Source organism: Aspergillus luchuensis, chromosome 1 (assembly GCF_016861625.1).
Source record: "Aspergillus luchuensis IFO 4308 DNA, chromosome 1, nearly complete sequence".
Lineage (NCBI taxonomy): Eukaryota > Fungi > Ascomycota > Eurotiomycetes > Eurotiales > Aspergillaceae > Aspergillus > Aspergillus luchuensis.
In genome coordinates this window covers 6,099,041-6,116,698 of record NC_054849.1, presented here as the reverse complement: position 1 = coordinate 6,116,698, position 17,658 = coordinate 6,099,041, and the positions used below count along the sequence as shown (strand labels likewise).

Here is a 17,658-nt window from a genome sequence, read left to right as displayed (position 1 = left end):
TATGTACATAGTGTGGATGTGGTAATGATGAAGAAGTATTTGTCTATGATCTATGTTCCTGCTATGCTATAAATTACACCATTCAAGGACTAACTACTGACACATCTGCTTAGAAGAGACCAGAGTCGGCCTTGATCAGATCGGAGGCCCGCTCAGCCACCGCGTACAAGGTACTGACCAGGTGGCCGCACACCTGGAAGGGAAGGACGGATGCATCCACCACGCGAACATTGCTGGTGCCGTACACCGTCAAGCGGTCGCTGACCACGCCGCCCTTGTCCTTGGGCATCATGGCAGCAGTGCCGACCGGGTGGAAGTTCGAGCGGTCTGTGAATGGCAATTAGCATGCATACATCAGTATACTCTGGAAGACTGGAATAAACTTACATTGTGTGAGCAACCACGCCTTCCAGTCCTCCTCGGAGCCGTTGGCAGCCACGGCCTCAAAGCCAGGGTTGGTCTCCTCGGTAACAAGGTTGGCCAAGGGAGCAGCCTGGAAGGTCTTGCGGACGTACTTGGCCACCGCAATCTGACTGGTAAGATCCCAATCGAACTTGTAGTAGTTGGGGTTGATGATCGGCTTGGCAGTAGGATCGGCGGATCCAATGTGGACATATCCACGAGCAAAGGGCATCAGGGCCCAATACTGGGCGCTAATACTGCTGGTGCTACCGGGGTAGTACAAGATCTCCGCGATCGTGATCTTATCCTTGAAGATCAGGTCATACTGCAGCTGGAAGAGAGCTTCCAGATCCTCAGCCTTCATGGTGCCACTGCTCACCTTGGCGGTTTCGTTGGCCCACTGCTTGAGCTGGCGGCGGACGGATTGTGCGACCGCCAAGGTGTCGTTGCCAAGAACATCATAGATGTTGGGATAAACCACGGTCTTGGTGCCCGTCAGACCAGGGGTGGTGGAAGCACCTAGCCCCGCGTTGGTCTGGTCCTGAAGGTTCTCACCGACGGTGGGAAGATCGACACGGACAGAGATGTTGTACCTCTCCAGGATATCGCGGTTACCGATACCGGAGAGTTCCAGGATACCGGGCGACTTCAATGAACCGGCAGAAATGATGACCTCCTGGCTTGCTCCGATGACACTGATGGTGCCATTGGAAGAGGTAATCTCGACACCAGCAGCAGTGGCATTACCCTGGGATCCTCCATTCTTCCAGACCAGACGGTTGACGAAAGTATCAAGCATCAGGTGCAAGTTAGGACGGGACGCAATGGGCCAATAGTATGCACGGGCGGCGTCTTCACGCACATATGCGGTGTAATCAATGGTGGAAGGGTAGACGTTGAAGCCACGCATCTTGCCGCCGTTGACATCCTCAGTCCATGGAACACCGAGTCCCTGGAAGGTGGCATTCAGGGTGTTGGTGAGGTTATTGGCGGGAATGTCGGGCCAGGCTACGGACAGCGGACCCTCCTCGCCGTTGGCATTGGGATCGTAGGTGGCTCCTCTGGCACGCTGGCTGGCGGTGGGAACAGTCAAGTTCTCACTCTTCCGATAGTAGGGGAACAGGCTGTCCCAGGTCCATCCCTCGTTACCGATGGTCTGCCATGCGTCAACCTGGACGTCTTCGGCCCGAGTGTACGCCATTCCTGTGAATACGTTAGTGCTTGGTTCCATTCAATCACACGTATGACATACCGTTGATGGCACTCGTGCCCGAAAGCGCCTTTCCAGCACGCAGCACCTGGGGGGCGTTGCCCGCATAGGACTGGTTGGTTGTCTCGTACTGCCAGTCGATGTCTGTACCGAAGGCCAGTCCGTAGCCGTCGACATCCGTGACGTTGGAGTTGTTGAGAACTGAACCACCGGCTTCGATGATGAGGACCGACACATTGGGGTTCTCCGACAGGCGGTTGGCAACCACGAGACCGCTGGTACCTCCACCAACGACAATGTAATCATACTGGGAACCAGAGTGACGGGTAGAAGGCGCTGCAAGGGCCGTTGACAGCGCACCCAAAAGGGTCAAGCTTCGAAGCATCTTGGTGGCCATGATCACTCCGGAATGTTTGAACGGTGATGATAGCTTCAAGACCTTGCTCACTGGGCTTTTATACCTCTCATGAAGCTGCATCCGTTCTGCAATGGCCCGTATCCAGTTGCTTCATAATCCTCCGTCAGCAGGATGATATCCACTTCCCGAGGGGACCGGTGACCTCGTTGGATCGTCTGTATATTGCTCGTGATCCTGGGCCCATATAAACTTACCGTGCCGTGATCGGACAGGATCCACCGCCAGATATCGGCATGCCGGGTCAGGCATCGGCCTGAGACATCGCCAGACACTAGGCGCCTCCTAGCCGCAAATCCTGGCTGGCCAGAAACTCCCTGACTGATATCTGCAAGGCCGCCACGCAGGGAGACGCATGACACTCGAAGCGTTGCTGATCCGTGTTCGCGGGATTGACACTTAGGTTAATGATATTCATGCGACGCCGTTGCAATATTCGCATCGGTTCCCGGAATGCCAGTGAGGACCCTGAACGGGTCAGATTTCATTGTTGGGCTCGGACTGAACGGGTCTTCCCGCTTCATTTCCCGGCCGTCAAAATTTGCGCAACGGCGATTTCCCTTCCGTCACATCATTGATAGTGAAGGTTTCGTGAGGAATCCATAGTGCCTGACTAAATGTTTGTCATCTGGTTATCGGATCCACATTCCCTGTCGATCGGATTCATTTCGGCGTAATCAGATCCCAAGCAGCGCACCAAGTGGGGTGGGTGAGTGATTTCTCAGCCTGTCTTTAACTTCGGCCCTGACTATCGCATTGCTTGGCGAGAATATGGCCGCCACAGTGCAAGAAGTGAGGTGAATGGCCTAATCTCGGTGAGAGAAAACAGCTATTATGGCATTAATATAGGCCTTTGGGCGGGTGTAATTCCGCGTCTAGCTTACATCGACAAAGGTTCTAGAAGTCCCAGCAGTTTGCTTTCTGTGGCCCCGTGGGTGACCGTCTGCTTTTAATCGCCATGGGTGCCAGCCAGGAAGTATTTCAGAAGAGTGAAAGCCGATGCTGGCCATCTATATCCCTCTTGTAGGCTGTGGTCGATTCACAGAATAGAAGAAACAGGCCAGGGCCTGTATGTTGGATCCTGCTGGTAGCATCACTTAATGGCATCAGAATGCCTCCGTCCGCCGCAGATGACATGAGAAGATAAATGGCCCTTACAGCGCCCCTCCTCACCGAGGTGGTTAGATAGGCTGCCAGTACCCGCGTAACCAGCAGCCAGGCAGGCATGTAGCACAGCATGATGTTCGGTGTGAGATCTCCTACTATGCAAGGAGCTGTGTCACGCCGATAGCATCCGTGCCTGAGATCGATATTTTCTTTTCCTCTGCCTCTTACTTAACGCCAAGGCTTCACTGTTGTGGCGCACAACGGATAATTACCTAGCTTGCCTGTCGACCATCTCCATTTGCCCGATAAGAATATGTGGAGCTTCCCCTGAGACGGTTCCAACTAGCTTCACACTAATTCTGGATACAGTATCGGTGCTCATGCAGCTATCCTTGTCCGCCATAACAATGGCTTGTGACTCGCCATTTGCTGCTCATATGACCGTCAAGGGTAGAGTAAAGGATTCAGTCATGTGCTGCCTTGAGGAGCTCTTCGACACTTTGCTGCTCGCGCCGTTTGGACCGCATGCCTTGCTATATCTGCCGTGTATCGCCACGTCAGTTCAAGGAGTAAGGAGTTCATGAAACTACGCCGCAGTGTTCTGCATCATGACCATCGAGGAATGTGCCCCGCTACCCACCTTTGACATTACACCCGCGGCGATTCTAGACCATGCCAATCAGGTTATCCGCCGGGTCCAGCTGGACGTCAATCATTTAATCGACACAGTGGTAATTGGGGATGCCACGGTTGATACTCTAGTGCGTCCACTAGGCAACATAGACAATGAGTTCAAGTATCACATTCAGTACATTGCCCTATTCCAATCAGTCGCGCCGTCCCCGGATCTGCGCAAAGCATCATCAGAGGCAGTAAACCTGGTTAATCAAGCTTACCTAGCGCTGTTCCAAGATGAGCGCCTATTCTATCTGGTCGACACCGTGTATAGCAAGATCAACGATGACTATGAAGATGGCGAGTCCATACGTCTCCTGTCGAGATTCCATCGCATGTTTGTCGATAATGGCCTCCGTCTGGCTGGGGCAGATCGCGATCGGTTTCAGCACATCGTGAAGCGGTTGCTTGAATTGCGTGTCCAGTTCATGGACAACATTGCCACCGACCCGGGGAGTCTGTGGATAGCAACAGATGAATTGAAGGGCCTCGATGAGGGCATGCTGAAGAACCTCGAACGGGGTCCTTCGGGGACTAGTCGCATTCGTTTGGATCGGCCGACAGTCAGCACGATTCTGGGGAAATGCAGCGTGGCTCAAGTCCGGCGAGATGTTTTCCTCAGTAGTCAGTCAATCTACTCTCAAAATGTCGTAATATTCCAGGATACTATCACTCTGCGACATGAAGCTGCCCGACTACTGGGGTTCCCGTCGTTCGCAGCACAACAACTACGGCATCAGCTGGTCAAATCCCCCGGCGCTGTCACAGACCTCCTGGAGGACCTCGAGCGTAGATTGCAGCCACTTGCGATCCGCGAGTTACAAGCCTTACAGACATTCGCTGGTCTAGAATCACCGCTTTATCTGTGGGATTTCGACTACTATCACCGCCGCATGCTGCAGGAACAGTATTCTGTCAGCCATGATTTGATCTCCGAGTATTTCCCAGCTGAACATACGATTCAGCGGATGCTGGGCATCTTCGAAAGGCTATTCGGATTATCCATTACGGAAGTTACAGAGAAGACCGACCGGAATGTGTGGCACTCTGATGTCAGGATATTCGCAGTACGCGACAGACAAGAGTCTTCAGGCTCCTTCCTAGGCTATCTGTATACGGATATCTACCCTCGGCCAGGGAAATACAACCATGCCGCCAACTTTAACATCCATCCTGTAGGTCTACTATGTTGCAAAAGACCCAAGACGTTACTAAAAAATGTTGCAGGGATTTCGAAGGAAAGATGGGAGTCAATCTCCCGTCGCCACGGCTCTTGTGTGCAATGTATCGCCAGCTACAGCCGACCGACCGGCGCTTCTGCAGCACAGGGAAGTCATCACGCTGTTCCATGAATTAGGACACGGTCGGTCGCATTGATTGCCTTTACAGTTCTCCCCTTGCTAATACGGCCTTAAGGAATGCATGATCTCCTAGGAAGAGCCAAGTACGCTCTATTTTCCGGCCATCGAACTGTACGAGACTTCGTCGAGGCACCCAGTCAGCTGCTGGAATACTGGTGCTGGGTACCAGAATGTTTGCAACAGCTCAGTTGCCATTACACGTACCTGCCGGAGTATTGTGAGCGAACTTTGGCTGAGGGGACTGTGCAAGATGCCAGCCGACCACCGAGAGAGATACCCGAGGACCTAGTCAAGGGACTTGCTGCTGTCAAACAAGTCAATCAGGGTATCCTGACCCTGCGACAGGTTGCCTTTAGTGCATTCGATATGGAGATCCATGGCGAGCACGGCCATGAAATCTCGGAAGGCAATGGCATTGCCGAGCGACACAATTCGTTACTACAAGGAATGACCCTCCTCCGGGGCCCTGAGGAAGTCAACTGGGGCCATGGATATGCCACGAGCCAGCATTACATGTGGGGCCAAGAGGCCAACTACTTTTCATACCTCTAGTAAGTGTAGTGTCAATGGGTGTCTGTTTCTTGTTCTTACCTCGACTAGCACACGGACCTTGGCAGCGGACATTTGGACCTCCAACTTTCGTGACGATCCCATGAGTGCGGAAGCTGGACTCCGCTATCGACGGATGATTCTCGCCCACGGCGGTAGTAGAGACGAGTTGGAGATGCTCAGGGAGTTCCTGGGACGATCTCCGTCTCCGGAAGCATATCTCGGGGATCTAGGGGTCGGGAAAGCATAGCTACTGAGTCATGACCGGCGGTGCCTAGAGGCTTGACGAACCGTGGTTACAATCTATGCCGTGAAGATCACACGAGCATCAGCGGAGCGCCCCCGAGTCATAATGATGCTCCTTCATTGGCCACCATCTCGTGTTGGGAGCGAACGGTGTAAGACGGCGGCTCAGCTAAAGTCTCCGCGGTCGCGCGGAGACTTACGGAGGGCGGCGCTGCTTAAAGAATGTACATAAAGACCGAAGGGGGGTGATGGTGCTTTGGACAATTATCGCGCATCAGAATGTCAAGCAATCAGTACTAATATCGTCTTTAATGTCCATAAATCAAACATGCAACAACACCAGCCAACAGTAGCCTTCTTCGGAGCGACGGGGGGATGTGCCAATGCGTGTCTGGCTCTTGCCCTACAAGCCGGCGTTCATTGTTCCGCCCGTATGTGTTGTTTTTCCGTTTCCGATACAAACATCTCAAAACTGACCCTGATCAATACTGAATCACAGTGGCTCGCACGCCCTCCAAGCTCCACAATTTGCTCCAGCAGCTCAATGTCTCCGAGTCCGCCATTGCAAACTACCTAACGGTCACGGAAGGTGATATCTACGATCACCAAGCTGTTCAAAAGACCCTCTATGTCGACGGCCGCCCCGTTGATCTGATCATCTCCGGCCTCGGCGGCAAGCCACGCTTCGAGTATGGCATCAAAGCCACCCTAGACAACCCAACCATTTGCCAAGATGGCATCCAGAGTATCATTTCTGCCGCTCGATCGTGTCCCCAGAAGCCCCGCATCGTGATCATTAGCACCACCGGCCTCAGCAACACGCGCGACGTGCCACTCATGATGCTGCCCCTGTACCATTGGCTGCTCAAGGTTCCACACGCGGATAAGAAGGTGATGGAGGACCTTGTTGTGGCCGAGATGCAGAAGCCGGAGGAGGAACGCGCCATCGACGGGTATCTCTTCGTACGGCCCTCCTTGTTAGTGAATGGCGATGGCGATGGTCTGTCGAAGATCAGGACCGGCACTGACGAGAACCCCGCGGTGGGCTATTTTATTAGTCGTCGGGACGTGGGTCTTTGGATCTTCGAGAGGGTAATTCATCAGGCATCGCTTGCGGACTGTCTGTATTGGGGGCAGAAGGTGTCCCTGACGGCCTAGACAGCTGCGTGGAATATTTCGATACAGGTTGATCACTTGGAGCTTCTGGGTAATATACTGGGTTCGACGGAGTACTGTGGATAATTTGTCTGCACTACTTAACGTATTGTCAGGACTACATAATGTTTACGCTATTATTATCAACTTTGTTTGACTTTCGAGACTATGTGGCATGTCGAATATCTACATCGTAATGTAGACACGGTCTGGAACATACAGTGTTTACTCCCATAACATGCGATCAGCGTTTCAATTCAAAGCCTATACTCGTTAACCCTATCCTATTCAGGATACTGGGGTCTAATTAGCCTGCTTGCAGCTATCCAGTTAGTGCTGGATTTCACTGCCAGCCCGACCATTCGGACACGGTAATATCACGTGACCATTACAGACTAGTCCTCTCGGGCCAATGACATCATTGCACCCTGTTCTGCTTAGTCATCAACACCCGATTAGGAAACACATCAACATCTCTCCCATGAAGTAGAAGAGTCATTGGACTGGAGATGGGCTATAATGACTCTGGGGAACCTAAATAATCGCATACAGTATCTATTACCTGTATACCGGTTGCATTACTATACCTAATGATGTTTTCCGTTGATTGAATAGTACTATGCCACTAGTACCTTTTGTGAGCACTAGTAGTCTCGGGATATATATCTGTATATACTACCTGTTGAGGTACCTAACGACTTAATTTGATCGGACATAACAAAATTTGTATAAACAGCCCTTTATCTTACTAAAGGATATGCCATATCACTTTTACAATAGAATACAAAAATATATTACGAACCGACAACATCCTGTAGTAGCCTGCGCTTCGTCACTACCTTTTGAGACGAGTTGATGGGATACTTTCAGAACGTGCTGGCTCCAACACATCTTCCCTTGAATTTGGAACCAACATACATTGGGTGGGACCACACTTCTGCACCCCAACAGACGAGTCCAGTCACTCAATCGCGGATTCACGGCACCAATATCCGGTCGTCATACCTATTCTGAGTGGGCTATATCTTGCTTCTTCGAGTCTACGCTGATGAGGAGCGCCACAATTACCATCAAGTATGGGACATTACTCTGAATGCCCAGGTCTACCCCTTCCAATAAAACATCTCATCATCAAGGAATGATTGGTCTTATAAACTCTCATGGCGAAGGCTAGACGAAGAACACAGGAGTCAACTCCAGAACCTTGCCTGCTTTATGCTGGAGCCTGTCGTTCTGGAAGACGATTCTTAGAGAGCATGTAGGCTTCTTACCACCCAAAAAGTGATTAAAACTGCCACTCCCTACTTGAGATATCGGCAATTCTTCATTCCACTAATAGATCAGCACGCATACTTCCTTCAGTGCCGGGGAGGTATTGCGCCTGATGACAGGCACATGATCCTCAAACACAATGTCGTCGCAGAGGTCGATCATTGCTCATCTCAGCATCGCTTGTAAGTCATAACACAGGGAAACCGAACTATGGAAGGGCTTGATGCTGGAAACACCGGCGATCCCCGACTACCTACCGCTAAGGAACACCAGCCGGGCTATATCGTATATGACGCACAGGATCAAAGCCAACTCTATAGGTGTTAGTGTAAATTCTTCAAGAAGACGGGCCTTGGTACGAAGTAGAAAAGCTAAGCTTCGCGTTTTTCACGGCAATTATCTTCACACGCGGATCCGCAGCGTGTTTACGATCGAGCACAGCCGACTCTTGGTATGGAATGCGAAGATACTTAAAAGCGACCAGGATCTTCCATCTTTTATCCCGCACTATCGAACTCAATGGCTTGATGTGTTGATCACAGCCCTGGACAGTAAATCTAGACACGAGTGGCTGACAATATCGTGAAGCACAGCAGAGCCTCGGAGGTCACCAGGCTTTGCAAAAACCATGATCCATATTCTGGCGTCACCAAAATTGCCAAAGCAAGGGATGGGAACATAGGACTAATTACTGGCGAGGAATGTAAGCCATAGAGTGCCCCGTTCCTTGATCTGTTTGTATGTGTTTGAAGTAATTAGAAGTCGAGATATAAACAAGGCTCCCTGTGCTGTCTCCCACGAATTTATTGAAAATATCAAATCTCACTCTTCCTGTATACACAAGCAAGTCATTCTTTACTTTAGTCACGAACCTCATAATGAAGTCTTACGGTATCTGGAGCACACTAGCCACCCTTGGCTCATTCACACTCTCATCCGCGAAGACCCTCAACTTCGTCGCACACGAGGATGACGACCTCCTCTTCCTGAGCCCGGACCTGATCCGAGACATTCTTTCTGGCGAGCCCATCCGTACCGTGTTCCTGACTGCAGGAGACGCTGGAATGGGATCTGACTACTGGAACAGCCGTGAGGATGGTTCGCGGGCAGCTTATGCGCGCATGGCAGTGGCGAGCAACAACTGGGATGAAGACGTGATCTACGTCGGAGACAAGACCATCAGCCTCTACACGCTGCAAGACGACGATGACATTTCCCTGGCATTCATGCACTTGCCGGATGGCAACATGGACGGAACTGGCTTCGGCGGCACCGACCAGAACGACAGCTTGCAGAAGCTGTGGGACGGCGACATTGATGTGATCCGGACTATTGACGGCTCGGGTGTTCAGTACACGAGAGACGAGCTGCTTGATACCATTGCCGCTCTGATTGACGACTTTGACCCCGACGAGGTAAAGACGGGTGACTATGTCAACGACTTTGGCGATGGCGACCACAGCGATCATTACGCCACCGGTTACTTCGTCGACAATGCCTTGCAGCAGGCCGACAGCGATGCTGATCTGACCGGATACTACGGGTATCCAATCCAGAACATGGATGTCAACTTGGACGATTCGGACATTGAAGACAAGACGAACATCTTTTACGAATATGCTGGTTATGATACTGCCACCTGCGCCACTGATGATGCTTGCTCGAGTCGGCCTGAGTCTGCTTGGCTGCAGCGTGAGTACGAGGTCTAGGAAAGCTTCTCTTAAGCTGGTCTTGGGGACGATTTGGCCATTTACTAGGCTGTGAGACACTGGGTGTTTTATTCTCTGCCATCTTGTACTTTAATTACGACGCTTTGGAATGTTATGTGATAACTTGATCGGTGTATTTAGAAGAGAGCATTATACGTGCCATGGGCACAGATTGTAGGCCATGCGTTATGTTCATGACTGTATTAGGTGCTGTACAAGTTAGCGCACTACTCCATGATAGCGCGGAATGCACCGAACGATCTTGGATGAACCGCGATGTTTGTTTACCTCCTATTGAGGATCAAGTACTCGGGACAGTCGACGTTGCTCTGCAACTGAAGTATACATTCCAAGCACCAGCGGAGGAATTTTCCCATTGTAGGCAGTATCACGAGGGAAGCTTCTGTTCTGGTTCCTGAAGGAGGTTGAAGCTCATTCCGCAGGCGAAACCTAAAGCTCCACGGCATGTATGCTTACCAATGAGAGCTAAATCAGTGTAGTTGATTCAACACCGTGCTCATACTAAGAATGTTATTGTACGAACTACTCCTTTCCCCCTTTCTAGCATTTTTCTGGGCACTAATCACTCGATCTGTACCGTGTGATAATACCAGTTTACTGATAAGAACATACTCGAAGTATTCGACTTGGTGCGGTGGTGATTGGTGGTATTGATGGACACGTCGACATGCATAAATCCCGGAATATTTCCAGGGTTACTAGAACTCCCGAAATTACAAGTGTATGGAATAGCCGGTACTTTGCAGCAGGTTTCATTAACAATTTACTTGTTATCTACTACTGAAATCCCTTTTTAAAAATATACCCAGACTAGGCAGTGACCTTCTTCCAGCTCTCCCTAGCCTTCAACCCCTCCCACCACTTCTGCACATGAGGAAACTTGCTCACCAGCTCCGTGAAGCCGAATGGCTCAATAAAGGCCCCGTAAGGCAAGTGAGCCAAGTCCGCCAGTGTGAGTTGCTGCCCGGCCAGATAAGGCTGCTTGGACAGGACCCGCTCGTAACCTTCGAGAGTGAGTTCGAGCTGGGAGAAGAGGGATTGGACACGGGCTTCGTCGGTCTCTCCGTGACCTTTGCGGGCCTTGAAGACTTTCTCGTAGGCGATCTGAGAAGCGAGGGGGTCGAAGTAGGATTGTTCGATGGAGAGGGCCTATCCCATTAGCTTCATAAGCCTCACGGAACTTGTGATGGGGATCAAGGAATAGCCATGTATACCTGCTGGTAATAGGCGAAGGCTTTCAAGTCCGACTCAGGAGGGGCCAAGTCGGTACCCTGGCCGCGGTACTTGGTAGCGATGTATTGAGTGATGGCTCGACTCTCTGTTCACGGAGGTAGTGTTATTAGGGAATATCTGGAGAATACTTTTTGCAACACCAACCATAGATCTGGATGCCTGTTTCTGTATCCTGCAGCACAGGTACCTTGCCAAACGGCTGGAGATCATTCAGGTAAGAAGAGGTCTTCTGCTCTCCCTTGGCCAGATCAACGGGGACTATTTCAACGTCCAGCCCTTTCTCGGCCAGGGCAGTGCGCACGCGACGGGTGCAGGTGGAGTGGACAAAGCCGTACAGCTTGAGAGTCATAATGGATGGATAAAGTGAGATGTCCTTAGTAAGATTCAAGTCAAATGAAATGAAGATAAAGTGATGGTGGTGAATGCGACCGAGGGGAAGGAGGGGAAGGTCGGGGATAGTTGCATCGGGATGCAAGTCTGGCACGTCATCTCGGGTTCCCCACTGCCGCGGAATCATTCCGGCATATTGTATAAACAAAAATCTCTTCATGTTTGCTTACGAAATATCAACTAATTATTACACAATTTCAATTCAAACAACTACCGCGTGATGGACTAAGAGGAGGACCGACGGGGTCGGAAGGTGGCCCACAAGGCCGGTAAAGACATGGCGAAGTTATCCAATTCCTTGCCATCAAAGGCCCGCTGCTCCTCATCGGCCAGCTGGATGTGATATTCTCCCACAAGCATCGCCAAAGCCATGCGCATCTCCATCCAGGCAATACTCTTGCCTACGCAGTCATACGAGCCTATGCAGAGACACATCTTAGTCGACGAATTCACTGAAGATCTGAGTTGACAGACTCACCTCGTGAAAAGGGAATGAACGGCACGTCGGCCACATTGTTAATCGACGCCCATCGTTCAGGTCGGAACTGGTCGGCATCCTCCCAATAGCGCTCATCCCGTTGGATGGTAAAGGTCGGCACTGACACTATCACATCCCCGGGTAGGTGGAGATCCTTGTCCACCTGCAATCCCTGCGGCGGAGTGACGCGCACCAGACCATCCAGCACCGATGGCTTCAACCGCAGTGTCTCGTTGATCACCGCTGTCAGGTATGGGAGATCCTTCACCTTTTCATATGACAAGTCCTCTATTCCCTCGGGCACTCTCTCATCGATCTCGCGCTGGAGCTGGACCTGCGCGCCCGGATGCGTCGCGAGGTAATATATCGTATTGATCAACGCAGATGCCGTCGTGTCGCTAGAATATCCGATCATCTTTTGTCAGCATATTTCTATTCGTCTGGGAACTACCAAGCTTGGGGCTCCTCAGGGCCAACCTTACCTGCCAGCCGACATGATGAACCAGGCATCATCCTTGATTGCTTGATCCGTGGGTGGCGCGCCAGGATCACCATTCTCCTGGCCTTGGATCAACCAGCTAATGATGTCTTTAGGCTCACTCGACTTGGCTCTAGACTAGAGATGCATTAGCACAGCCAGACAGTGATATTCTACAGAAGAGGATGGAAGATATACCGCACGCCTCGCATCAAACATCTCATGACAGCGATGCCGGAACGGATTGAGGGTCGCGGACAGACCGGGAATCCCCATCAAAAGTGGCGGGATCCACGGCATAGTGCCGGCCACTGCAATGTATCGCTGGCCCTCGTCGATAATCTGCAGCTCGGGGATCCTCTTTCCGGTCTTCAGCATCCCCAGCTCCGCTCCCAGGACAACGTGTCCCATGACATCGAATGCGTAACAGTTGATCCAGTTAGTAACGTCCATGGGCCGCCCTTGGTGCTCCCGGATCTTCTCTATCAGGATTTTGCTTTGTTCCTGCACGGAATTATGATAGTATTGGATACCTGGTGGCACACACTTCTGTCAGTGGTCTGGTGGTACCGCGATCGGAAGGAAGAAGTTTGGTCAGAATCGCACCTTTAGCTGCTTGATCCCACTGTCGACGCCGCTTGCTGTGCACCTTGAGGTCGCGGATGGCAAACAATGCCTTCTTGTCGTTCTCATGAGTGACCTGATCGTACCAGGGTCCCTTAATACATCGGCTAGGAGGGCCATAGATGGCTTGAATGGCCGAGGCGCGACAAACGGAAACCTCGCGGGGACCTATTAAGAGTGTCAGTTGGGAGGGCTTGAAATAGGGTTGAGGGGGGTCTAGGATACCAATGCGAACGACATCACCATACTGCCGGTGCAGACGCTGAATAGTATAGTGCATCTGCGCATCTTTGACAGTATGGTAGGCGGCGTAGTGACGTGAAACACGGGCTGCGATCGGGCCCGGCACGTTGCGCAGTCGGTGGAAGAAGAGGCGGTACACGAGGATATTCCCGAACAGGCCTGTGAACAGCGCGCCATCCAGGAACAATATTCGAAGGACGATATCAGATGTGCTTGAGGTGGTGGGTAACAAGGCTGGAGCCAGGGTAACCAGGGCAATGTGAGCAAGAGTGAAGATGCCAAACAACCTCAACAGGTGTTTCTCGATTTCGCCCGAGCGAGTTTTAAAAGCCAGCAGCACCCCGGCCAAGGTGCCAAAGACACCCAGCTGGGTCAATGGAGTCTCCATGTTGTGATAATGTTGGTTCGTTTCGACTGTTCTGATGGCTTGGGAATCTTGGAAAAGAAAGACTCCAGATCAGAGCCCTTCTTCTAGGCGTAGGTGGGCTCTACAACTAATAGGAAGACAAATAGTGAAGGCATCTCTCGTGTCAGTGAATCTCGACACAGTCACGACCGCTGGCAGGGGTGAGAAGGACAGACTGGAGAAATTACTGCTATGAAAAACATTACCTACGTACTTAAATATATCAGTCAGTGAAATAAGTGTAGATGCGAGGCTGAGACTGACTGGTACTTACCGTCCGCTTAGGCGTGCATCTCCAGCATGAGACGGGGACCAAGTGACCCGCTCATTCGTTGTCGCTCAACGAAATGGATGGAATCCCTAGTCGAACCCACCAATGAGCGGCACTAGTATAGAGGCGATCATTTAAATCTAAAGTAGCTGGCCGTGTGTTTCTTTGTTTGTATAGCACCCCTGCCTTGCACTAGAATAGCGCCATGGTGTGGCACCCCCTAATGTTCGCCGTTTGAGAGTCCAAACGTTGGCACTCCACGATATCCAGCCTCAACAGTACCTAAAAGCTCCAACTCCAATATCTACAAGGCCTGATCGATGGCCCTGAAAGTAAAGTTCAAGAAGAGAGTTTGGGGGCAACCAAGGAACACCTTTTCCCCGCTCCCGACTCAATCTCCACTTCGACTGACGCCGTCGATCTCATGAAGCACCGAACAACGCACCACTATCCCCATACAGCTCAGCTGCTACAGAGCACGTAGCTACTTCCGACAAAATGCTTGTCGCTGTTCTTCCCGCCTCACCCAAATCAGCTCAAGAGACCATCCGGGCTCTTCTGGAAGCAGACCAGTTAACTGCTCCAGTCCACGTGCGCGCCATCTACCGCGATCCTGCCAAAGCCCCCGCTGAGTTCGTCGCACATGGTAGCTTCCACGCGGTCGCAGGTGATCTCAGCAATGCAGCCAGCCTAGACCTAGGAAACGCTGATACCGTCTTTGCCATTACACCGCCGCGCTATGATGGCACCGACATGATGCAGTGGGCCCGCCAGGCCTCGGAAAATACTCGCGCAGCGATCCAGAAGGCCGGGACGGTGAAACGCTTGGTGCTCCTTTCTAGCATGGGGGCCGAACAGCCAGAGGGAACTGTGCGCCTGCCTCCACATCGTAATTTATACGAACAGAGCTTAATAAACTCACTTAGGGAGAAATCATGACGAATCACATTGCGGAAGAGATTCTCAAGGACGTTGTGCCCGAGGTGGTCTTCATGCGATGTGCCTACTTTATGGAAAACTGGGCGCCAGCCATGGAAACCGTCCAGTCAAAACATCCACATCTATCGTCGGTCATCACTCCGCTGGATTATGAAATTCCCATGGTGAGACTAACCTAACGGTTATGTGCATTGAATAACTATAGGATTACCAGCTGAACCCTTTTATCTACAAGGTTTCCGTCGCTGATATCGGAAAGGCATGTGCCACATATATAATGGCCATGGATCACCCCAAGAGTCCATATATCGTGGAGGTTCATGGTCCACGAGAATACACGGCAAAAGACGTACAGGAAGCATTCCAAGACGTGGCCGGTCATGCAGTCGAACTCAAACCTATCGAAAAGGGAGATTTGCCCGCATTTTTCGGCCAATTCTTACCTGAAGCTTCGGTCGGTCCGTTTGTAGAGATGACTCGGAGTTTCCTGCCGGGGGGGATTATTGCGAAAGAGTCTGGAAACTCCCCCTCTCCGGACCGCATGTATCGTGGTCGAACAGAGCTGGTGGATGCTATTCGACGACTGTTCAAAAGGAGGTAGGATCAGGTGGAAAGTTCTTGGGCAATAGTTGAACCTCATTCTGTCAGTATCATCATTGGTATCCTCATGAATGCGATGATGTTTATCCATACATCGATGAATGCACTCTGCCCTATGCGAAAGCCGCTCATACGTGTTTTGTATCATCCCAATAATTCCCTTTCCTCGATTTATCATCCTCAGGCCAAGGCAGGTGGAACAGATGATAATGTGCAAGCACAGACCTCACACAATTGCAATGCTACCACAGCTTGCTGCGGTGTAACTAATGACCTCCGATATTGATTTGAGGATAGGGACACTTTGAATTGCAATTTTTAATGAGCCGAAATATAGGAAGGAAATGAAAATTGACAAATACGGTACTGGCTAATGGTCATTGGGTATCAAGATCCAGATCACTAAAGTTTACACTCGCTAAACATCTTCCTCCTTGCTTGTTCAGCCTGCTCCTGTATATCCAGGTCCCAAAGCCATCGCAGTCGTTGCTGGAATGTCTCTCGTAGTTTTACCTCATTATCCCCCACACCATCCAAACACAAGCACAGTAGATAGGCGTTCTCCTTACTCGTAGTGACCACATGCTGACTTCGTGGTCGACGGACTTGATCATAAGCTCTGAACGCCTCCACGACGTTGTCTACGCTGTTTACTCGCGGGTCGCTCAAGAGCTCTGCCAGGACGTGGGCATCCTCGATAGCCTGACCGGCACCCGCACCTTGATGTGGCGTAGAGGCATGAGCCGCATCACCTAAGATGGCCACGCGAGATTTAGTGTACGTTGACAAATGGGGATGCTCAAAGAGGGCCCATTGCGAAGGGTCAGGCATGCGCTGGTGGCAGTTAGCGTCCATATCCTCGAAGAATATCATCAACGTACCTCAACGAGAGCCTGTACATATCTACCCATACCCTGGGCATCTCGTCGCATATGTTCTTTACTTGCTGGCCGAACCCATGCCTCATGATCCCAGGTCTCACTCAGGATGTAGAGACCAAAGTTCACCTTTTTGGCACGCATGATGGGGTAGGAGATGGCATAGGCGCCTTTGCCGAGATACATGGTGGATACGCGGGCGCGTTGATCACCGACGGCCGTCACCATCTCATCCATGTCGAAGACAGCCCGGTAGGCATACATGCCACTATACCGAGGCTGTTTGGCAGCAGACTCCTCGGGTAGCATTGATTCCTTGACCTTGGATTTTATCCCATCACATCCTACCACCACATCGGCCATGGCGATTGTACCATCTTCAAATTGTAGCCGGACCCCGTCTGTTGTTTCCGTCAGTTGGTTCAACCGTTTGCCAAAATGAACAATTTCGGGAGGGACCAGAGCCACGAGGGCGGCGAGGAAGTCCGCACGTCTCAGCGTCGTCTGTCCCGACGGCAAGGCCTTTAGGTTCATTATAGTTTCGCCTTCATGGTCGCCCGTGGCCCAAACGAGTTCAAACCACGTTTGTTTGTATTGTTCATAGCCGGGGCTATCCGCGTGGGTTGTGACAAGAGCGTCGTAGATGGCTCGAATCTCTGGGTCGATGAGGGGCATAGCCCGGTGAGCCGCCGGACCAATGGATAGCCCTAGCCCGATCTCTGCAAAGGCAGCAGCTGCCTCATAAATTTGAACCGGAACCTGACGTCGTAGCAGACCAACCGCGAGAACGAGGCCACCGATGCCTCCACCGATGATGGTGACGGTAAACGGTCGGAGTGGGCCCATATAATGAGTTGATGGGCAGCAACTTTGGTTCGGGCGGGGATAAGAAAATAGTGCCCTCAACTAGACTAAACCTCGGCTCGCACTCCCCACTCTCTTTCTTTTTCTGTCTGTCGCGTTCGGGGTATGGTTCCTCCCACTCCCAGTTCCTCG

The 17,658-nt window shown here is 51.4% G+C and overlaps 8 protein-coding genes across 8 annotated transcripts; 4 read left to right on the top strand and 4 right to left on the bottom strand.

Annotated features, from left to right (window-relative positions):
• Window positions 1-109: 109 nt before the first annotated feature.
• On the bottom strand, window positions 110-2,090 carry AKAW2_12079S (GMC family oxidoreductase; the record flags this gene model as incomplete). The annotated part of the gene is made up of 3 exons (XM_041684634.1): window positions 110-327; window positions 388-1,605; window positions 1,655-2,090. 3 exons carry the CDS (start codon window positions 2,088-2,090, stop codon window positions 110-112), a joined length of 1,872 nt encoding a protein of 623 aa, XP_041538799.1.
• A 1,652-nt stretch (window positions 2,091-3,742) lies between these two features.
• Window positions 3,743-5,969, top strand: AKAW2_12078A (M3 family metallopeptidase; the record flags this gene model as incomplete). The annotated part of the gene is made up of 4 exons (XM_041684633.1): window positions 3,743-4,984; window positions 5,037-5,172; window positions 5,226-5,721; window positions 5,771-5,969. 4 exons carry the CDS (start codon window positions 3,743-3,745, stop codon window positions 5,967-5,969), a joined length of 2,073 nt encoding a protein of 690 aa, XP_041538798.1.
• Window positions 5,970-6,293: 324 nt separating this feature from the next.
• Window positions 6,294-7,123, top strand: AKAW2_12077A (NAD(P)-dependent oxidoreductase; the record flags this gene model as incomplete). Its single annotated transcript, XM_041684632.1, has 2 exons — window positions 6,294-6,396; window positions 6,465-7,123. 2 exons carry the CDS (start codon window positions 6,294-6,296, stop codon window positions 7,121-7,123), a joined length of 762 nt encoding a protein of 253 aa, XP_041538797.1.
• A 2,147-nt stretch (window positions 7,124-9,270) lies between these two features.
• AKAW2_12076A (uncharacterized protein) lies at window positions 9,271-10,101 on the top strand (the record flags this gene model as incomplete). Its single annotated transcript, XM_041684631.1, has 1 exon — window positions 9,271-10,101. One exon carries the CDS (start codon window positions 9,271-9,273, stop codon window positions 10,099-10,101), a length of 831 nt encoding a protein of 276 aa, XP_041538796.1.
• An 831-nt stretch (window positions 10,102-10,932) lies between these two features.
• On the bottom strand, window positions 10,933-11,704 carry AKAW2_12075S (glutathione S-transferase family protein; the record flags this gene model as incomplete). Its single annotated transcript, XM_041684630.1, has 3 exons — window positions 10,933-11,271; window positions 11,337-11,440; window positions 11,500-11,704. 3 exons carry the CDS (start codon window positions 11,702-11,704, stop codon window positions 10,933-10,935), a joined length of 648 nt encoding a protein of 215 aa, XP_041538795.1.
• Window positions 11,705-11,970: 266 nt separating this feature from the next.
• Window positions 11,971-13,956, bottom strand: AKAW2_12074S (cytochrome P450; the record flags this gene model as incomplete). Its single annotated transcript, XM_041684629.1, has 6 exons — window positions 11,971-12,164; window positions 12,224-12,621; window positions 12,706-12,839; window positions 12,900-13,234; window positions 13,308-13,493; window positions 13,551-13,956. The coding sequence occupies 6 exons, from the start codon at window positions 13,954-13,956 to the stop codon at window positions 11,971-11,973; spliced, it is 1,653 nt and encodes a 550-aa protein (XP_041538794.1).
• Window positions 13,957-14,743: 787 nt separating this feature from the next.
• On the top strand, window positions 14,744-15,785 carry AKAW2_12073A (uncharacterized protein; the record flags this gene model as incomplete). The annotated part of the gene is made up of 3 exons (XM_041684628.1): window positions 14,744-15,115; window positions 15,172-15,348; window positions 15,420-15,785. The coding sequence occupies 3 exons, from the start codon at window positions 14,744-14,746 to the stop codon at window positions 15,783-15,785; spliced, it is 915 nt and encodes a 304-aa protein (XP_041538793.1).
• Window positions 15,786-16,186: 401 nt separating this feature from the next.
• On the bottom strand, window positions 16,187-17,508 carry AKAW2_12072S (putative salicylate hydroxylase; the record flags this gene model as incomplete). The annotated part of the gene is made up of 2 exons (XM_041684627.1): window positions 16,187-16,618; window positions 16,666-17,508. The coding sequence occupies 2 exons, from the start codon at window positions 17,506-17,508 to the stop codon at window positions 16,187-16,189; spliced, it is 1,275 nt and encodes a 424-aa protein (XP_041538792.1).
• Between the last annotated feature and the right edge of the window lie 150 nt (window positions 17,509-17,658).